The sequence below is a fragment of the Mauremys reevesii genome, unplaced genomic scaffold (assembly GCF_016161935.1).
Source record: "Mauremys reevesii isolate NIE-2019 unplaced genomic scaffold, ASM1616193v1 Contig107, whole genome shotgun sequence".
In the NCBI taxonomy this organism is placed as follows: domain Eukaryota; kingdom Metazoa; phylum Chordata; order Testudines; family Geoemydidae; genus Mauremys; species Mauremys reevesii.
Genome location: NW_024100724.1, coordinates 226,483 through 247,540, shown reverse-complemented (window position 1 = coordinate 247,540; position 21,058 = coordinate 226,483). Strand labels below are relative to the sequence as shown.

Sequence of the window (21,058 nt, the reverse complement as noted above, 5' to 3'; positions counted from 1 at the left end):
GGCCAATCTAACTGTTAAGGTGTCTAAATGCAGAATGGGAGCTGCTGAGGTGACCTACCTGGGGCACAGGGTGGGCAATGGGCAACTGCGCCCTGAGCCTTTGAAGGTGGAGGCCATTAAAAACTGGCCTGTCCCTAGAACTAAGAAACAGGTCCAATCGTTCATTGGTCTGGCCAACTATTACAGGAGGTTTGTTCAGGGATTCAGTGACATCGTTGCTCCCATCACAGACCTGACGAAAAAGGAAAAACCAGACCAGGTGCGATGGACCGAGGCCTGTGAGCAGGGATTCCAAAGCATCAAGAGTGCTTTGGCTAAAGAGCCGGTTTTGGCCAGCCCAGATTTCAGCAAACCTTTTCTGCTGTGTACAGATGCTTCCAATATCGGGCTTGGGGCAGTACTGATGCAAGAAGGGGAAGGGGATAAAAGACATCCCGTGGCGTATCTAAGCAAGAAATTGTCCCCCACTGAGCAAAATTAAGCTCCCATTGAGAAGGAATGTTATGCCATTGTCTGGGCTGTCAAGCAGCTTAGGCCCTATTTGTACAACAAAAGTTTCACTGTGTTGAGTGATCAGGCCCCTCTGGTCTGGCTGCACAAGGCCAAAGGTACCAATTCCAGATTGCTGCGCTGGAGTTTGGCCCTTCAAGAGTATGAAATGGATATAGTCCACATAAAGGGGAAGGAAAATATCGTGGCTGATGCATTGTCCAGAGTGGGGAGCTCTTAGGATGCAGTCAGTGATGTTTTGTCATCCCTTCCTGCATCACTTTTGCGTTGGGGGTGTGACGTTATTGATATAAATGGGAACCATATAGAACATGGGTTGCAACCAAGGTCCTGTAGTGGCACCAAATCCTCAGTAAAGGGGGTCATATAAGGTGTCTAAGACCAGGTTCTGGGTTGCTGGTTATGATTATGCTGTCTGTATGTCTGTGTATCATTTTGTAGTTGAAGTTATAAGTATTGGCTCTGTACTGTCTGTATTTTGTATTATGCTCTTTCTCTGGGAAATATCCCAGACAAGCTGGTGTTAGCCCTGCCTAGCTGCCTTGATGGCCCATTAAGGACCATCAGCTACACAATTGACCCATGGAGAGAAGGCAGACACGCCTTGTGACTCAGCAAAGTATGCAGAGACTTGTCCATGTGACTGCAGACTCCATTTTTGCTGTAATTTTCCACAGTGTGGACAAAGAGATTCTTACACCTGGAAAAGTCTATATAAGGCTGATGCATCATCTCCATCTGGTCTTCAATCCTGCTTCTGACCTCTGGAGGGACTTTGCTACAAACTGAAGCTTTACACAAGGGACTGAACGACCCATCCCAGCGGGGGATGTATTCCAGAGACTTAATCTGAACCTGCAGTTTACTCCAGCACTGCTGCAAGCCTGAACTAAGAACTTTGCCATTACTGTATGTAATTGATTCCATTTACCCAATTCTACCTCTCATCTCTACCTTTTTCCCTTTGTAAATAAACCTTTAGATTTTAGATTCTAAAGGATTGGCAACAGTGTGATTTGTGGGTAAGATCTGATGTGTATATTGACCTGGGTCTGGGGCTTGGTCCTTTGGGATCGAGGGAACCTTTTTCTTTTATTGGGGTGTTGGTTTTCATAACCATTCATCCCCAGGACGAGTGCACTGGTGGTGATGCTGGGAGACTGGAGTGTCTAAGGAAATTGCTTGTGTGACTTGTGGTTAGCCAGTGGGGTGAGACCAAAGTCCTTTTTGTCTGGCTGGTTTGGTTTGCCTTAGAGGTGGAAAAACCCCAGCCTAGGGCTGTGACTGCCCAGTTTAAGCAATTGGTCCTGATTTGGCACTCTCAGTTGGGTCCCGCCAGAACCGCTCTGTCACACCCCTTCAAAGAACTCTAATAGATTAGTAAGACACGATTTCCCTTTACAGAAACCATGTTGACTATTGCTCAAGAGTTTATGTTTTTCTATGTGTCTGACAATTTTATTCTTTACTATTGTTTCAACTAATTTGCCCGGTACCGACGTTAGACTTACCAGTCTGTAATTGCCGGATCACCCCTAGAGCCCTTTTTAAATATTGGCGTTACATTAGCTAACTTCCAGTCATCGGGTACCGGCCGATTTAAAGGACAGGTTACAAACCTTAGTTAATAGTTCCGCAACTTCACATTTGAGTTCTTTCAGAACTCTTGGGTGAATGCCATCTGGTCCCGGTGACTTGTTAATGTTGAGTTTATCAATTAATTCCAAAACCTCCTCTAGTGACACTTCAATCTGTGACAGTTCCTCAGATTTGTCACCTACAAAAGCCAGCTCAGGTTTGGGAATCTCCCTAACATCCTCAGCCGTGAAGACTGAAGCAAAGAATCCATTTAGTTTCTCCGCAATGACTTTATCATCTTTAAGCGCTCCTTTTGTATTTTCATCGTCAAGGGACCCCACTGGTTGTTTAGCAGGCTTCCTGCTTCTGATGTACTTAAAAAACATTTTGTTATTACCTTTGGAGTTTTTGGCTAGCCGTTCTTCAAACTCCTCTTTGGCTTTTCTTATTACACTCTTGCACTTAAGTTGGCAGTGTTTGTGCTCCTTTCTATTTGCCTCACTAGGATTTGACTTCCACTTTTAAAGGAAGTCTTTTATCTCTCACTGCTTCTTTTACATGGTTGTTAAACCACGGTGGCTCTTTTTAGTTCTTTTACTGTTTTTCTTAATTTGGGGTATACATTGAAGTTGGGCCTCTATTATGGTGTCTTTAAAAGGGCCCACGAACTTGCAGGATTTCACTTTAGTCACTGTACCTTTTAACTTTTGTCTAACTAACCCCTCATTTTTGTATAGTTCCCCTTTGAAATTAAATGCCACAGTGTTGGGCAGTTGAGATGTTCTTCCCACCACAGGGATGTTGAATGCTATTGTATTATGGTCACTATTTCCAAGCGGTCCTGCTATAGTTACCTCTTGGACCAGCTCCTGCGCTCCACTCAGGATTAAGTCTAGAGTCGCCTCTCCCCTTGTGGGTTCCCGTACCAGCTGCTCCATGAAGCAGTCACTTAAAGTATCGAGAAATTTTATCTCTGCATTTCGTCCTGAAGTGAAATGTTCCCAGTCAATATGGGGATAATTGAAATCCCCCACTATTATTGGGTTCTTAATTTTGATAGCCTCTCTAATTTCCCTTAGCATTTCATCATCACTATTACTGTCCTGGTCAGGTGGTCGATAATAGATCCCTACTGTTATATTTTTACTAGAGCATGAAATTTCTATCCATAGAGACTCTATGGAACATGTGGATTCCCTTAAGATTTTTACTTCATTTGAATCTACATTTTCTTTCACATATAGTGCCACTCCTCCCACTGCACGGCCTGTTCTGTCCTTCCGATATATTTTGTACCCCGGAATGATTGTGTCCCATTGATTGCTCTCAGTCCACCAGGTTTCTGTGATGCCTATTATATCAAGGTTTCCCTCTGCTCCCATTGACTGCTCTGCTTCCCTGGGCCGTTCTTCCTCCTCAACAGCACAGGGGCTGTCTGAGCGGAGGTGGGACAATTCTACAGTGTCCCGGAAAGCCTCATCCACATACCTCTCTGCCTCTCTTAGCTCCTCCAGTTCTGCTACCCTGGCCTCCGAAGTCCGTACATGGTCTCTGAGGGCCAGGAGCTCCTTGCACCGACTGCACACATACGCCACCCGCCCACAGGGCAGGTAATCATACATGCAACACTCAGCGCAATAAACTGGATAGCCCCCACTCTGCTGTTGGGCTTCTGCCTGCATTGTCTCCTAGTTAATGGAAGGGTGGTTTACAGAATGGAGCTTTGAAATGGGGTTTGGTTTATAGGTTTTAAGGGGGACTACAGGGGAAGGGTTAGGACCGACGAGGGACTCCCGCTCCCTTCCCACTGCCCTTCCAAACTCCCTTGCGAAACTCTCTGCTAGCAGCCCCTGTTCGCCTGTTGTTCATAGTACAGGAATCTTGGCATTTGGCCGTGAAAGCAATATGGTCGCGTGCCTCAGTTTTCCCTTTCATACAGCACATCAGGTCTGGAACGTCTTTTCCCTGTGAAAAGTTCCAAGACTGTTTACAGGCATTAACAGTGCAACATTAGCATTACAAGGCCTTCTAACATAAAGTGTGTTCTCGTGTATTCCTCTTAACGTGTTCAAGGGATTTTCCAAAACATTAGGCACATTGCACATTCTTTCAGTTCTTGGTAATAGCAACACATTAGTTACAAACATTTTCATTAGTAATAACAAATTTATAGCAAGTATTTATTGCAAATCAAGTTGGTGTTAGCTCTGCCTAGCCTGCTTGGTGGCCCATTAAGGACCATCAGCTACAACTGACCCATGGAGAGCAGGCAGATCCGCCTTGTAACTCAGCAAAGTGCAGGGACGTGCCCATGTGACTGCAGACTCCATTTTGCTGTAATTTTCCACAGTAAGAACAAAGAGGTTCTCACACCTGGAAAAGTCTATATAAGACTAATGCCTCATCTCCATCTGGTCTTCAATCCTGCTTCTTACCTCTGGAGGGACTTTGCTACAAACTGAAGCTCTGAACAAAGGATTGAATGACCCATCCCAGCTGTGGATGTTCCAGAGACTTGATTTGAACCTGCAGTTTATTTCATCGCTACAAGCTTGAACCAAGAACTTGCTCATTACTGCATGTAATTGATTCCATTTAACCGATTCTAGCTCTCATCTAGATCTTTTTCCTTTTATGAATAAACCTTTAGATTTTCGATTCTAAAGGATTGGCAACAGCGTGATTTGTGGGTAAGATCTGATGTGTATATTGACCTCGGCTGGGGCTTGGTCCTTTGGGATCGAGGAACCTTTTTCTTTTACTGGGGTGTTGGTTTTCATAACCATTCATCCCCAGGACGAGTGGCACTGTTGGTGATACTGGGAGACGGGAGTGTCTAAGGGAATTGCTTGTGTGACTTGTGGTTAGCCAGTGGGGTGAGACCAAAGTCCTCTTTGTCTGGCTGGTTTGGTTTGCCTTAGAGGTGGAAAAACCCCAGCCTAGGGCTGTGACTGCCCTGTGTTAAGCAATTTGTCCTGAATTGGCGCTCTCAGTTGGGTCCCGCCAGAACCAGCATCGTTACAGTTCCTCATAGACTTTAAGGCCAGGTGGGACCCTTGGGATCATCTAGTCTGAGCTCCTTCACCTTGCAGGCCAAAGAACCTCACCCATCCCCTCCTGTAATAGACCCATCACCTTCCCGGGCCTTTCTGGCTTGGGGCAAACCAAGCAGTACTTGGTGTAGTTATAAGTTGATCTCATCAGGTCCCTTGGGCTAGATACCTCAATAATTCCCGGGCTTGAGAAGCTCCTTGTAGAGGTATCAGCTACACCACCTTCCCTGGGCCCTAGTGCCACCCCATCCAGCCTCTCCCCCCGCCCAGTGGTGCTGGGGATGGCTCGCCAATCGATGGCTTGTGCTTGAGGCTGCTGTCCCTTTAAGGCCGGAGAGTCCTGCTGTAACAGTACCTGCCTCTCGAAGGGGGTTAGCAGAACCTTCTCTCCAGCCACTCGGTAGATGGCCCACGTTCTGCTCTCCAGACCTCGGCCGTGCTCCGTTCCTGGGCTGCAGGTACTCGAGCCCAGGGAGCTCAGCTACTATGTGGAATGCAGGCGCAGTGGACTGGGGTTTAAGTTGCAGGGCACCTCAGCTATCCAAGCCTCAGGTCTTGCGATCTGTTTTCCACAGCTTGGCTGTGGCCATTCATTATACTAAAGCCTCCTTTAATTATTAGCAACTTCCTCCCCTGCTCCGACACCCCAGCCCCATGACATCTCAGCTCTTGGATGGCGTGCTGGAGAGAGGGGAAATGGGGGTCACAGTTGTTGGTGTCACTAGGCATAAATCTAGGTAACTCGGGAGGATGAACGACCACGAGTGTCGATGAAGTCTTCTTGCTCTAGGCCTGAGTGAACCAAAGTTCTTCCATGTTGTGAACTTTAACCAGCCGAAACTGCTAACAGCCAAAAAGCAAAAATGTGTAACTGTCAGCTTTCTTAGCTCGCAGCTGCAGTGCAGCTCGAAACAGCAAAAAGCGGTAGTGGTACGGGGGAAAATGGGGGGGAAAGTCTGCATGCGTCTGTGTCGTAAAGGCCAGAGAGAAACATGCGAATGGGAAGGTTTCTAACAAGCTACAATTTATTGCTTAATGTATCTGCTGCAAGGGGAGGGAGGAAGGGGGAGACAGGGAGAAACAAAGGCCAGTACAGACAACTTGGAATATAAAAAGGGGAACTTGCTTTTATCAGTGCGCTTGATTTGAGATATTGCTTCTCCTAGCGCCTTTTCAAGATCTTCAATAAACTTGCTTTGCTTCTCCACCCTGGTGTGTTAATTAGTGCGACGCACGCCGGGCAACGAACCCCGCTGTTGCGCCCTCGGGCCCTCTGGGCCGGCAACACACATACTCCATGTGGATGGCGCTCCCCTCGGGTCTGTGGCAGATCTCGCCTTCTTTCGCTCTTTGGGTCAAGGGCCTCACTTCCTTCCTGCCCCAGCCCCTTCCTCGGGTCTTGTGTCTGCCAACTTGGAAATGCCAAACTCCATCTTTCCATCACCCCAGGAAAGCCCGGCCCCTTATCTCCTAGGAAGTTTCTCTTCTGAGCCCTGTGCAAACCAAGTGCCCCATGGAGTCCCCTGCTTTCCACCCTCTAGTATAAACATCTCTGGGGCATTTCACCCCACTGCTGCCTCCCGTCGATGTCTAGCACCAGGTCAGCTTCTGAAAACGTAGAAGGTTTGCTGTTCTCCTCCTCCATGGATTGTTAGCTTTTATTCACACATGTGGCCAAAACATCTGTAAGGAAGAGACTTTGGCCATGCATCTGCCAAGGAAGGATTGATTCTTGAACCAGAGGAGGTCAAGTAACAAATCCAGTGAGCTGTTCACACCCTCAGTCTCGTCCAAGCCCCAGGCCCCGCTTTCATCTTGGAATCCGGGGTTAAACGTCACACCCCAAGGAGAGTCTCTTATACGTCAGTCTCTGTGTCCCAGGACAACACGCCATTGTTCTCAGCCACTTTGGCCCATGCTTACCAGGCCTGCTGGATGGTAGGGAGATGGTGGAATTTGTGGGCCCTTCTGTTAGTGGGCCTGCTGGCAGGGTGGGATTCAGCAGCATGGGAACCGGCGGGAGTATAAGGGCCCTTCCATCAATCAAACCCTACCCCTGCCCCTTGGCCCCTAAACCCTGCCCCTTGACCCCTTAAGCCCCGACCATCTGTCACTGGAAGTCCCACCCATGGGGGATATTACTTCCGGGGTCGAGGCGGACACATGACCGGAAGCAAGTGTGTCATGTGACCTCTCTAAGAACTCCTCCCACTGCCCTCTACCAATCAGGATGGGTTTCGCCCCTGTAGGCTCGCCCTGAGAGGAGATTTGACCAATCAGGGGTGTTCTGGGGCGGGGTGACCTGTCCGGAAGTGGTTCGTGTGACCTCTCTAAGAACTCCTCCCACTGCCCTCTACCAATCGCAATGGGTTTCAGCCACATAGGAGCACCCCGAGAGCAGGTTTGACCAATCGGGGGTGTTCTGGGTTGGGGTGACCCGCCCAGAAGAGGGTCGTGTGACACCTCTAAGAACTCCTCCCAGCGCCCTGTGCCAGTCAGAGTGCAGCACCATCACCCCATAAGTCCCAGCGCCGGGGCAGAAGAGGCCCTCTTTTACCCAGACCGCGTGCTCTGGAGATCATGGAGACATGGACTCCTTCACCACCCCCGTGAGAACTCCAGACTTTGTTTTAGCCCTTTGGACTTGTGTGGGGAAAGCGCTACATCAGCGAGAGTTGCGACTAGGGCCCTTTGACTCAGCCGTTGATGGATACGCTGGAACCCGAAACCCAAACCCTCGTGAGGCACCCCAATGAGTGTGACCACTTCTCATTGTCCGCTCCCCTAGAGGAGGAAGGCGAACGCAGCTCGGGGGAGTCACTGGAGGACAAGGTGAACGGAAAAGATGTCGCTCAGGTAAATGAATGAATAAGAAGTGATGGTTGATGATGGGGTGTAATGGGTTAGGAACCGTGGGGTTGTGTAAATCTAAAAACAAGCAGTGGGGGGCTTACACTGTTTCTTTTTCTGAAAATCTCTCAACAGCTCGATGTCTCTCTATAGGCCTTTGAGAACTTACAGATTTGTGTTAGTAAAAGACGGTCCCAGTAACAGTCATGTCTACATCAGCAGCTCTGTTAAAGAAAATATATTACACCCCCAGGGAAGTTGGGAGCTTCGGCGGGTGACCCTTCTTTTTCAAGTGGCCAAAAAGCCTCGTAAAACACTTACACTTTACACAAACCGGCTCGAATACGTTTTAAAAGAAACAAGACCATTGGGTCAGATGTGGATGCGCAATGGCAGGCAGATTCGGTGAAGATGCATCGGTTCTCCAAATGCAACATCGGTTTTAATTCCATCTTAACCGTGATAGACATTCTATCCAAATCTGCCTGGGCCTCAGGCCTAAAAGACCAGACGCGTGGTGAGGTATCCAAGGCCTTTAAAGGTATTTTCAGCAAAGGTCGCATGCCTCAAAAATTACAAACCGATCGGGGGAAAGAATTTTTAAACAAACCTTTAAGCAGATTGTTAAAGCGGCATGGAGTTCACCAGTGTGTTACTAATAAGGAAGTCAAAGCAGGGGTTGTAGGAGGATGTGGAGATATTTTACAGCCCATATCACCTTTTGCTACATTGACGTGTTACCTGAGTTTCTAAAGAGTTACAACCAGAGTTTTCACAGAACTCTACGTACCAGACCCGCTGATGTTAGCCCTTCAAATTCTCTGAAGGTATGGAAAACGGTTTACAGAGATGGTTTTAAAATAAAACCGGTTGTTGCCTCTTTTAGAAAAGGCGACCATGTGAGGCTATTTAAAACCAAAGGAGCTTTTCAAAAGGTTATGAACAGACGTTTACCGATGAGATATTCCTTGGGCATGCCTAGCCTTGCTCAACACGTGCTTCAACAAGCCCAGCCGTGTATTTTGCAATGATTTTCATAGCCCTATTACCCAATAAAGCCCCCCAGGTGAGGGGATTAAAGACAATTGATGTTTGGGGTTGGTTTTTAAAAAATAAAAATGACCAATTCAGAAAAAAGGACACAGATTATTATTTTTTTAATAAAAATAATCGCTTGTGAGGTCCACTAAATAATCCCCCAGAGGGGGATTCCAGTCACCCTCCCTTTTCACAAATATCACGAGTCAGTGTCGTGGTACAGGCACCGCTCTCCCAACCTAGGGGGAGGGATAGCTCAGTGGTTTGAGCATTGGCTTGCTAAACCCAGGGTTATGAGTTCAATCCTTGAGGGGGCCACTTAGGGATCTGGGGCAAAAATTGGTCCTCCTAGTGAAGGCAGGGGGCTGGACTTGATGACCTTTCAAGGTCCCTTCCAGTTCTAAGAAATTGGTATATCTCCAATTATTAACCTGTCTAGGAGGTTGTATAGTTCTAAGCGGGCATAAGCGGTGGTGAAACAGGCTATGAAGACGTTGGTATTGCCAGAGACAGAGTACTGGTCTTTCGCGAGCTTCCAAGACACACACGCGGTTTCATCGTCGATAAACTCGCAGGATGAAACCTCGTAACTGGGGGAAAACAGGTACTGAAAGAGTATCAGAGGGGCAGCCGTGTTAGTCTGGATCTGTAAAAGCAGCAAAGAGTCCTGTGGCACCTGATAGACTAACAGACGTATTGGAGCATGAGCTTTCGTGGGTGAATACCCACTGCACTCCATTTTCAGGTACTGAAAGCGTTCTCAGGGTCTCTCACCATGCAGCTGTTGGGTAGGTTTGTTCTTTGGCCAAATTTACCCCACAGAGAATTTAAAACCAGTTTAGCCATTTGGCGTTTAGGGTTTGTCAGTTGGACCGTGTGCTTGATTGTTTGTTTGAACAGTGTGAATTGAGAGGGCTTTGTTCCAGGTGGGACTTGAGTGGGCCCGACTGCTATAAAAAGGCAGTCTATGTGTCTCTTTGAAGGTTGTGGTCACCTGTATCTGAACTGTTTAATGGATAAATTACTCTGTGCTAATTGCCAGGCTGTTTGGGAGAAGGAGAGTTAAGCCTATTGTTTTCTCAGGCTGAAAGGCTGCTGGAAATGAATAAAACCCTGGGACACAATCCTGCTTCATCTCAGATCTGCTTTGGGTTTCAAGAGGGGGAAACCTTAAGGCACAAGGATTGAGATCCCCAGTCACTGACTGGAGTCACCCTGAATATGGAAATTGGACTATAACCTATGGACTATTTCTAAAAGGACTTTTGGCAACTACAAGCTCATCTCTGCTGTGTATCTGAACCTCAAGAGTTGAATTCAAGTCTGTATGTGTCTTGATCTAGTCCCGTTATATAAGGCGTTGGTGAGACCTCATTTGGAGTATTGTGTGCAGTTTTGGTCTCCCATGTTTAAGAAGGATGAATTCAAACTGGAACGGGTACAAAGAAGGGCCACTAGAATGATCCGAGGAATGGAAGGCCTTTCGTATGAAAGGAGACTTGAGGAGCTCGGTTTGTTTTCCTTAACCAAAAGAAGGATAAGAGGAGATATGATTACACTCTTTAAATATATCAGAGGGATAAATACCAGGGAAGGAGAGGAATTATTTCAGCTCAGTGCTAATGTGGACACGAGGACAAACGGATATAAATTGTCAGTCAGGAAATTCAGGCTTGAAATTAGACGAAGGTTTCTAACCATCAGTGGAGTGCCATCCTGGTACATCCTACCGTGGGAAACAGTGGGGGCGAAGGACCTCAATGACTTTAAGATTAAGCTAGATAAGTTTATGGAGGGGATGGTATGATAGGATAACGGGCTTAGTCAATAGGTCAATTAAGTGCCACACTGGTAAATAGTACAATGGGTCAATGGTATGATATAACCTTTTCCAGAGGGTTTGGCTGGAGAGTCTTGCCCGCATGCTCGGGGTTCAGCTGACCGCCAGATTTGGGGTCGGGAAGGAATTTTCCTCCAGGGAAGATTGGCAATGGCCCTGGAGGTTTTTCACCTTCCTCCGAAGCATGGGGCAGGGGTTGCTTGCTAAGGAGTGGGTGGATCGGCTTATGTGGCCTGCATCTTGCAGGAGGTCAGACTAGATGATCATAATGGTCCCTTCTGATCTTGAATTCTATGATTCAATGATTCTATGATCTTTTAACCAACACTCTTTCTCTTTTTTCTTTTTAAATAAATTTTAGCTTAGTTAATAAGAATTGCCTGTAGCGTGTATTTTGGGTAAGATCTAAGTTATAATTGGACCTGGGTGTGTGGCTGAACCTTTGGGATTGGAAGAACCTTTTCTTTTATATGATGAGATAAGTTTTTCAGGAATCATCAGCATATCTGACAGGTGTGTCTGGATGGAGGCCTAAGGCTGGGCACTTTAAGGGAACTGCATGGTTTGGACTTCTGAGTAACCAGTGAGGTGCTACAGAAGCTGTTTTGTGCTGGTTGGTAAATCTAAGTATTGGAATAGCCACCAGCATTTGGGGTTTGTCTGCCCAGTTTGGCTTCCAGTTCACCCTGATTGAGTGACCTCAGCTGGCTCCCACGGGCAGCACCGTCACAATGATACATCTGAGAGAAGGGAGCAGAAGGAGACTCCACCAATTGGAAGGCACGAGATGCACAGTCCTAGGGATGGGGGTTCCACAACCACCGCTCCCAAGAGAAGGAGGAGGGTGGTGGTGGTTGGGGACTCCCTTCTCAGGGGGACTGAGTCATCTATCTGCCGCCCCGACCGAGAAAACCGAGAGGTCTGCTGCTTGCCAGGGGCTAGGATTCACGATGTGACGGAGAGACTGCCGAGACTCATCAAGCCCTCAGACGCTACCCCTTCCTGCTTCTCCACGTGGGCACCAATGATACTGCCAAGAATGACCTTGAGCAGATCACTGCAGACTACGTGGCTCTGGGAAGAAGGATAAAGGAGTTTGAGGCGCAAGTGGTGTTCTCGTCCATCCTCCCTGTGCTCCATGTCTAGTTGGCAGCCGGTTTCAAGCGGAGTGCCCCAAGGGTCGGTCCTGGGGCCGGTTTTGTGCAATACCTTCATTAATTATCTGGAGGACGGCGTGGGCTGCACCCTCAGCAAGTTTGCAGAGGACACTAAACTAGGAGTGGTAGATACACTGGAGGATCTTAGAGGACTGGGTCAAAAGAAACCTGACGAGGTTCAACAAGGACAAGTGCAGAGTCCTGTACTTAGGACGGAAGAATCCCATGCACTGCTACAGACTAGGGACTGAGTGGCTAGGCAGCAGTTCTGCAGAAAAGGACCTAGGGGTTACGGTGGACGAGAAGCTGGATAGGAGTCAGCAGTGTGCCCTTGTTGCCAAGAAGGCTAACGGCATTTTGGCCTTTATAAGTAGGGTCTTTCCAGCCCTCCTTTCTTTTGGACCCCCTGAGGATATAGCAGCCACCAGTATTCTGAACAAAGCATCATATTTTCCCCAAATCTTCATCAGTTTTCTGAATGAAGCATCATACTTTTCCCAAACACTAGACTATGGGGAAGCTGTGACGAGCTTATGGTGTTGGGAGAATGGTTTGTCAGTCCTTGGTTTTTTATTCACAACCCCTAGAGCGCGTGCTCCGGGTTTGTGAATATGGGCATTTTCGCGCACACAGTTTTCTCAGGGCTTGGTGTGGTGGTTGCCGCTGAGGAACTGGAGTTGTGTTTGTGTGGTTGGTTCTCAAAGGCCTTGATAAAGGCATCGTCGAGCTGTTGAGAGATTTTCAGAAAAGAAGCAGTGTAAGCCCCCACTGCTTGTTTTTAGATTTACACAACCCCGCGGTTCCTAACCCATTACACCCCATCATCAACCGTCACTTCTTAATCATTCATTTACCTGAGTGATGTCTTTTCCATTCACCTTGTCCTCCGGTGACTCCCCCGAGCTGCGTTCGCCTTCCTCCTCTAGGGGAGCGGACAATGAGAGGCGGTCACGCTCATTGGGGCCTCACGAGGGTTTGGGTTTCGGGTTCCAGCGTATCCATCAACGGCTGAGTCAAAGGGCCCTCGTCGCAACTGTCGCTGATGTAGCGCTTTTCCCACACAAGTCCAAAGGCTCTCGGGGCTAAAACAAAGTCTGGAGTTCTCACGGGGGTGGTGAAGGAGTCCATGTCTCCGTGATCTCCAGAGCACGCGTTCTGGGTAAAAGAGGGCCTCTTCTGCCCCGGCGCTGGGACTTATGGGGTGATGGTGCTGCACTCTGATTGCAGAGGGTACTGGGAGGAGTTCTTAGAGGGGTCACAGGACCCGCTCCTGGGGGGTCACCCCGCCCTGGAACACCCCCGATTGGTCAAACCTGCTCTCAGGGCTGTCCTGTGCAGCCAAAACCCATCGCGATTGGTAGAGGGCAGTGGGAGGAGTTCTTAGAGGGGTCACACGAACCACTTCTGGATGGGTCACCCCGACCCGGAACACCCCCTGATTGGTCAAATCTCCTCTCGGGGCGGGCCTACGGGGGCGAAACCCATCCTGATTGGTAGAGGGCAGTGGGAGGAGTTCTTAGAGGGGTCATATGACACACTTTGCTTCCGGTCATGTGTCCGCCATGGGTGGGACTTCCAGTGACAGGTGGTTGGGGCTTACGGGGTCAAGGAGCAGGGTTTGAGGGGTTAAGGGGAGGGGTTAGTGTTTTATTGATGGTCGGGCCCTTATACTACTACCAGACACCCTTGGAGGCCCTTGCCTTCCCAAGGGGTGGCTTTGTAAATTTAGCATCAGGTGTTCTTGAATGAGAGTCCTTGGACATTTGGGACTTGACTTCGTTTTGAAGCTTAGTGCACGTTTTCTTGAGGCACATTAGCATCCGTTTGAGAATTGGAACTTTGCTCCTTGAAGGGGATGGTGTCCTAGCTCTAGAGGCCTTTGGTGACTTTGGGGGAGAACCGTCAGGACTCCCAATTGTTTTCTCCCCAGCTTGCGAAAGCCCTGTTGTACTTGTAGCAATGGACACCATCTTTGGTTGCTTACTGGGAGCCGTTTTCCCAGTCCATCCTGCGTCTTTCTCCTGTCTGCTGGAAGGAGCCACACCACTGGCATCTTTTTGTGGTTGGATGATGCTGAAGAGTCTCCTGGAGTCCATCGCTGTGGGATTCCATGGGATCTTCCGGGCAAGTCAGCACCTGCAGAGCCAGCTGGTCTCTTCCGTCAAGCTCACTGCACTTCTTGCAGACTCTAATTGGCAGCTGATCCCTGAAGAGCTTTGAATTCATAGTTCCATCGAGCCCATGTGGATCCATGGTGGCTCGAAGACCATGCAGCTCAGCAGATGTCTCCTCCTGAGTTTTCTTACCATTCATCTTTCCTGGATATGCCTTGCGGCACTGCTGGCAGACTGAGACCTGGACCGCCAAGGGGCGGGAGCTGCTCAACATTTCCATCAGGTGTTTCAGCTGCAGGTCGTGCAGCCTGCCCAGCAATGAGAGAGTCAAGGGTGGATCTTGTTAGCTGCTCAGAGCCTGGGGCCTCTGGGGCAACCTGGTGGCTTTGGGTCCTGGGATGATCTGCCCTGCCCTCACCTGCCTGTGCCCCTGGCCCCAGGCAGGAGCCTTCTCCCAAGAGAACCTTCCTCTCCATGTGCAGCTCCAGCTTCTCTTCAGTCCCTTTGGTGCCGCTCACACTGGTAAGGGGCTTTCTCAACTCGCTCCTATAGAGGTGGAGTGTGGCTGTGAGCGTCTTCTCTGCTATTGCCGTCTCTCTCTCACGAGGAGCATCTCTGTGCGACTCTCTCACCATCTTTGGGAACGCCTCCATTTGGATCTCTGAGCATTTCTGAGCAATGTGATCCTGCAGCTTGACCACCACCGTGGGCACAGGCCTGGCCAGGATGGCCTCAGGGGATGCCATGATCCTGTGGGCCTTTTGAGGCAGGGGTCCAGAGGGGCAGACACATGACTCCTGGATCGCCTGTGCACGCTGAGGGCTGGTGTTGGATGTGAGGGGCTCCGGGACCTTTGCTGGAAATCCACATTTGGGCCGATCTGTGTCTAATATCAATTGCTGCTTGGTGTCCCACTCACCCAGCAATGGCTCCCCCGGGATGGGGGTTTGTGGAGCTGGAGGCAGAAGAGCTGTGTGGGGTTTCTGGGGGGTGACGGGTAAGCCCTGCTCATGCTGGAGTCTCTTTGTCTGCACGTGACAGTCCAGTTCCTCCAGGACTTCACGGCTTAGGAAAGGGACCCTGCTCATGTTGAACTTCACCCTGGGGTCTCTGTCCGGTGGGCACAGAGCAGGGATGTTAGGGATCATCTTGGCCAGCGACTCTGTGTATGGGGTAGGAGCCCCCAGTTGACTCTGCAGATGTTTCTGGCGGATGTTGAAGTCTAAGCCACGGACTGACGTCTGGTCCAGACCCATGGTCTGCTCTCGCCGGACTCGTCTGCTGTGGGCAGGAGGCCTGGGGAGAGGCTGGGCTTGGATGGGATGAGCGGATCCTTCCCAGCCCCCGACTGGCATGATCTCCCCCGTGTGGCGGAGGGGCTCTGACTGAATCATGGCGGCTTCTCTCAGGGAAAAGGAGCTGGGACTCCGGAGGGCAGAGGTGGTGGATTCCCTAGAGGAGTAGGAGAACTGGCTCGTGGCAGATGTCGACACACTCGGCCTTTGGGAGAGAGCAGACAGGGACAGATGGGACATGGCCATGCTGAGCCAAGGCAGGGCTCGGGCACAGCCTTCCAGCAGTAGTGCAGTGGGGCAGTGCCTAGGCAGGCCTTGCACACCACACCCCGACACAAGGACATCAGCTGGGTAACGAAGGACCGAGAGGGGGAGCCGGCACTCATTCTATCTAGAATGCTAACCCCTTCGTCACACGCACATGTGCAGCACCTAGCACAACGGGGCCTTGAGCATGATCGGGGACCTACTGCTATTTTAATAGAAAGATTAGCTAACAACAACTGGTTTGGGGGAGGAAGATGGGAGCATGTGGGTGTAACCCTCGCCAGAGGGTGTTGTGAAGGCCAAGCCTATAAACTCTAAAAGGAACTAGATAAATTCATCAATGGCTGTTACCTAGGAGGGGCTGCCCTTCCCCTGCCGCAGCCCCTGTCTGGTGCCAGCTTCCTGGCTTATAGGCCCTGCCTAGTCCTGCCCAGCTGAGCCTGCTTGGAATCAGTTCCCTGCTCCCCGGCTCTTCCTGCAGCTGCACCCTGGGGAGTTCATGGGCCTGCCTGGCCACCTGAGCCCCTTCCAGTGCTGTGTGGGGTGGACACCCCCCCAGGGTGTCATTGGATTGCTGTTTCTTTCAAACGGGGCAGGGGCAGGGGCAGGGTCTAGACAGTCGCCTGCTGGCAGCTATTGCCGTACAGAAGGATTTGATCCTACTCACATCCCCACCGTGCAGTCTCTGCATTTCATTTCTGATCATCCCCCACCTCACTTTCACTGGTCTCTCACCTTGGAAGCTAAAGCCTCGTAGTGGCTTTTTCCCTGTTACTTTAGGATTCTGGAGTGTCTGGTTGTCCCTGCTCCCTCCTCTCTACATTCCCTCTCCCCTCCCCCCCAGCCCCCAGTCTGGTGCCCCCCGCTCAGTTCCCTTACGGTATCAGAACTTCCTCCAGGTGTCTGGCCATGCACTGTACCCTCCTCTCAACCAGCCTGAGGCGCTGAGCCAAGCGGAGCTTCTCCGGGGGCACAGGGCAGCTGTGGAACAGAGAGAGCAGATAGCTGAGTGCAGGCCCTGCCCTCAGGCCCTCTTTTACCCAGAGGTGCGGCACCGAAAGGCTCCCTGTCCCCTTCTCCACTGAGGCAGCCTCCTCCCCTGCAATACCCGGGCCTTGGATGTTCTGGTTTGGGGTTAGCTTGATTGTGAGGTGAGTCCTGTCTAGTGCTGAGGAGGTGAGCGTGTAGCCTGCTGGCAGCGTGTGTCATGTGCCTGCCACAGAAGCCAATCCACATATAGGATAACAGCCTACTATAGCTGCCAACTAATGCAGCTGCTTCTTCAGCTCTAAGGGGTGCTTTATGCTGCAGAGCTGAAGGTCCAGGGTTCAAATCCTGCTGGGAACCCGTGATGGAGGAGGGGCCATTACACAAGTGCTGCTGGATCCCTTTCACCCTACTCACCGTACCAGAAAGGCCAGCCTTCCTCCTGACTTCTCCACCTCACCTCCCTGGGGTGCACGGGGCTGCTCCCAGAAAACATTTTCTCCCCCTCTTGGGAGGGGAGGATGGTCCGGTCCGGTCCGGTCGACACAATCTACCACCCTTCCCCCCCCAGGTTAAATGAGCCGCATGATGCTCGAGGAAGGGAATGACCCCTGTACGATGCGTGGGGGTGGATTAGAGATGGCAACTTCTGCGGGGTGGGAATGAATTGCAGGAGTCTAAGGAGAAGAGTTGCTTGCCTGGTACCTAGGTCGGGGCAGGGGAGGGATTACTCGGGCTGCTGCCCCTGGGTGGGGCTGAATTGCATGACGCGAGAGGAGGGGACTGACCCGCTGCAGGTTCATGGAGGGGGGCACTGCTTACCATGTCTCTGGGGATGCACCAGCCTCCAGCTCTTCCTCACAGCACCCAAAAGCTGCCAGAAGAGAGACATAAAGGCGACATTGAGCTGCTTGGGTCCCCTCTGCTTCCTAGCAGCCTATTGCCCAGTGTTCAGGGGCAGCCTGTGAACGGAGCCCCAGCCAGTGCCTCTGCACGGCTCTGGGCACGACTGAGCCTTCGCAGGAAGAGGGGAGGCAGGTGGGGGAACAGACCCTATTTCTCTGCTTTGCGTGGGGCCTGAGTCTGCCACCGCAGCTGTGGGGTCAGGGGCTGCTTACCTTTCGGTTTCTGCTTTTTGGCTCTGTGTCTCCTCTTCCTCGGAGAAGCCTGCCACACACAGAGAAAGCAGCAGGGTTAGAAGAGAACTCCTCAATAAACCTGGGAGGACACTGAGCCAGAGGGGATTGCCATGTGGGGCCAGGGGGAAGTGTTTCCTTGTGAGAGAGTGTTGCACTATGAGGCCTCATGGGTCGGCATTGTGCTTTCCTGTGATGCAGCCAATATAGGGCACACAGCTCAACCCATAACAGGGCTCACTGGAATAATCCAGGGCTTGGAGAAACAGCGATTGCTGGTACCCGGAGCCTGCAGAGTTTATAAGCATCGAAGGAGAGAGCCTGCAAAGTTCTCTCTCCTGCAGAGCTTATAAAACTCCGCAGGTTTTAGGATTGCAGGATCTGCAACTAACCCCAGACACCGTGCACGGAATTCAGAGCCTGGGGGAGAAATCCGACCTCTGGACAACAGCGTTTCCTAGATACATATTTCGGGAAAGCATGATATTGGGGTTTTATCTGCATGCATTTGGGAATCCACCTCCTGAGTGGTGAAGCCAGGAATGGGTTATGCAAATCCTCCCAAACAAGTGCTGATATAACCCCTATATCATCCTGAAACCGCAGCTGTTTTACAAAAACCAAAATTCTTTATTGATTGAATCCCATAGCAGTTTGTCCATTATTTCAGGCTAACTGGCCTATAAGAAGCCGGGTTAACCTCCCGTAGCTTTTGGAATATTGACAAAACAGGAATCTTTCTATAGATACTGGAGCAGCAATTAGTATTCTCCATGCTGAGGATCCTAGATCCTCTCCTCTATCATCAGGATGTACCAAGACACTTGCAACTTTTGCAAGTAATCAGGTTGTTACCACACTTTCTACACCCCTAGAAGTACAAATAGGTCACCTAAGAAAGAATCATACCTTTGCATTGATGAAATTAGCAGACCCAAAGAATTGTCTATTGGGAACTGAGTTCTTATACAAACAGGGATGTGTTCTTGATGTGTATAACCAATTATTGTGTCTTTCAGTAGAACAGGCAAAGGATGACTCTCCAGTAGTCATACCTGCGTGTGGCATGGTCTCTCCAGTGGAGGACTCTGAACCTGAGGAGTATGATTTAAACAAAATAGTGGCTAAACATGCAGACCAACCTGAGTTACAGGCATTACTTTACAAGCATGCAGATGCTTTTGCTAAACACAAACATGATTGTTCTAGAAGGAGGAGAAATTTCAGCCCCAAAACAGTAGCCTTACCCAGAACAAGCAAATCCGTACATAGAAAAGACTATCAAGGCTTTGCTGACACAGGGAGTACTACGTAAATGTACTTCCACTGCAAATTCACCTCTTTGGCCTGTCAAGAAACCTGATGGTTCGTGGCGTCTCACAATAGATTACAGACGCCTAAACCAGGTCACACCAACTTGTGCCCCCACAGTGGCCAAAATGCCAGATCTAATCAAATCCTTTGATCCAGAGGCTGTATGGTTTACTGTATTAGACACCAGTAACAGCTTTTGGACATTGCCATTGGCACACATTTCACAGTACCGCTTTGCATTTAGTTTTCAGGGAGTGCAATATTTTTGATAAATATCTTTTTGATAAATTTAAGTATGTAATAGGCTTTATAGATTTCTAGATTTGCACTAGCTGAAATGCAGGTCAGACATCCAGGTCAGACATCCTGTGTGACGCTGAAGGCAACCTCTGGGGACCCTTACTCAGAAAAGTAATAATAAGACAAATACCTACGTAAATGTCTGGAGACCTTTAGCTGAGCCAATAGCAGTAAAGGGTGGAAAATGGGGATTTTTGCCCACAAATCTAACAAGTACACCACAAATGCATACATCTCTGTCACTCATACGCACACAGATGTTAGCCTATGAGGCAGGTGTACCCTAACATTTCCGTGGGGGAAAGACGAAATTTGGGCATAGGAGGAAGGATTTCCGAATAATGCTCTATAAAAGGTGAAACAAATCACCATTAGGCAGGCGATACACCCATCTATCTGTTCCTGTCTATCCATCGCCTCACCCCTATCTACGCATCGGTGCTACCCATATCCAAGGCTGTTAACTATTGATAGGCTGTGGTATTATTTCTTTTCAAAGCTGAAAGTATAAAGGAATCTAGTTTCTGCTTTACCTTTTAAAAAGCACCTAGTTTATATAGGGTTAAACTCAGACCCATATTAACCAACTTCTTTTATCATAAGTGTGAACAACACCCAAAGTGCTACTGCACAGAGTGAGTTTCTAACAGTGTATTATCATCAATCTCTCTCTTAAAGAACTGTGATAGTTTGTAACTCTGTAATCTCGACCTGTTTTAGCATTTTTACATTTCCTTATTGTTTCATTGATTTTAATAAAAGGTCTTGATGACTATTTCTGTCTCAGTGTAAGTGCCTGTCATATACCCCGAAGCTCCTGGTGTAAACTCTGTGAAGCCTGATTCAGGATGAACTTTATCTTCTGATCACACACATTGGCGAGCCATACCCATATTATTAATATCGATTAATTATTATTAATATTACTAATTAATTAGAACATTAATGATCAAGTCAAATTAAATTAAGTGGCTAAATTCCACCGACCCCACTAACCCACCCCAAATCAGGCTACAGGCTGCACAACATGCCTCAAGTGGCACATGACCAGGATTCATCAAGGAATTTGGTCTGTTGCTTGGATCATTAGCGTCCCTGGCCCAGCCTGGGTACCGGGTCAGGGAGTGCGATGGGAACACTGATCCCCGAGGCTGCCGAGATGCCATTTGTCAAAGGAATGGAAGTACTCTAAGTCCTAAGAGTACCGAGCACCCTGAGTTCAGAGCGCATCACTCTGCTCAGCTCTGGGTCCTTTCTGTAGGACAAGTTTTCTCAACCCAGGCCCAGACTGAGTGTGCTTCTTTCGGTGAGCAAGGACTTCTCCCGTGGCTCAAAATCTTCCTTTGAAGAGCTTCTTACCCAGACCCAGCTGTCATCAGGGCCCATCCCTTTGGGGTGTGGAAGCTACTTTTCCTGCATTCCAAAGCACTTTAACCTCCCCTTACGGGGGCAGTGGGGAAGGGTGGGGCACCCTGCCATGAGTTGAAATAGGAGGGTCCAAAATGATGAAAGGCCTGGGAAGGCTCCTGTATCCAGAGAGAGATTGAAAAGACTGGGACTATTTCAAGAGGGAACATGCTAGAGGTGTAAAATCAGTCATAGATTCATAGCATTTAAGG

General features: G+C 49.4%; 1 protein-coding gene across 1 annotated transcript; it reads right to left on the bottom strand.

Annotated features, from left to right (window-relative positions):
• Positions 1-13,469: 13,469 nt before the first annotated feature.
• Positions 13,470-20,825, bottom strand: LOC120392641. The gene is made up of 7 exons (XM_039517402.1): positions 20,799-20,825; positions 17,808-17,856; positions 17,512-17,563; positions 16,582-16,683; positions 14,681-15,640; positions 14,333-14,448; positions 13,470-13,492 (listed from the first exon to the last, which is right to left on the bottom strand). Exons 1-7 carry the CDS (start codon positions 20,823-20,825, stop codon positions 13,470-13,472), a joined length of 1,329 nt encoding a protein of 442 aa, XP_039373336.1.
• Between the last annotated feature and the right edge of the window lie 233 nt (positions 20,826-21,058).

Bases quoted from the DNA above. Each gene is read 5' to 3' on its own strand.
- LOC120392641 (XM_039517402.1), bottom strand. From the start codon at position 20,825: ATGGGCCCTGATGACAGCTGGGTCTGG. The intron at 17,564-17,807 runs GTAAGCAGCCCC...CTCTTCTGGCAG, and splicing joins CAAAAAGCAGAAACCGAAAG to CTTTTGGGTGCTGTGAGGAA. The intron at 14,449-14,680 runs GTTGAGAAAGCC...ATTGCTGGGCAG, and splicing joins CTCCACCTCTATAGGAGCGA to GCTGCACGACCTGCAGCTGA.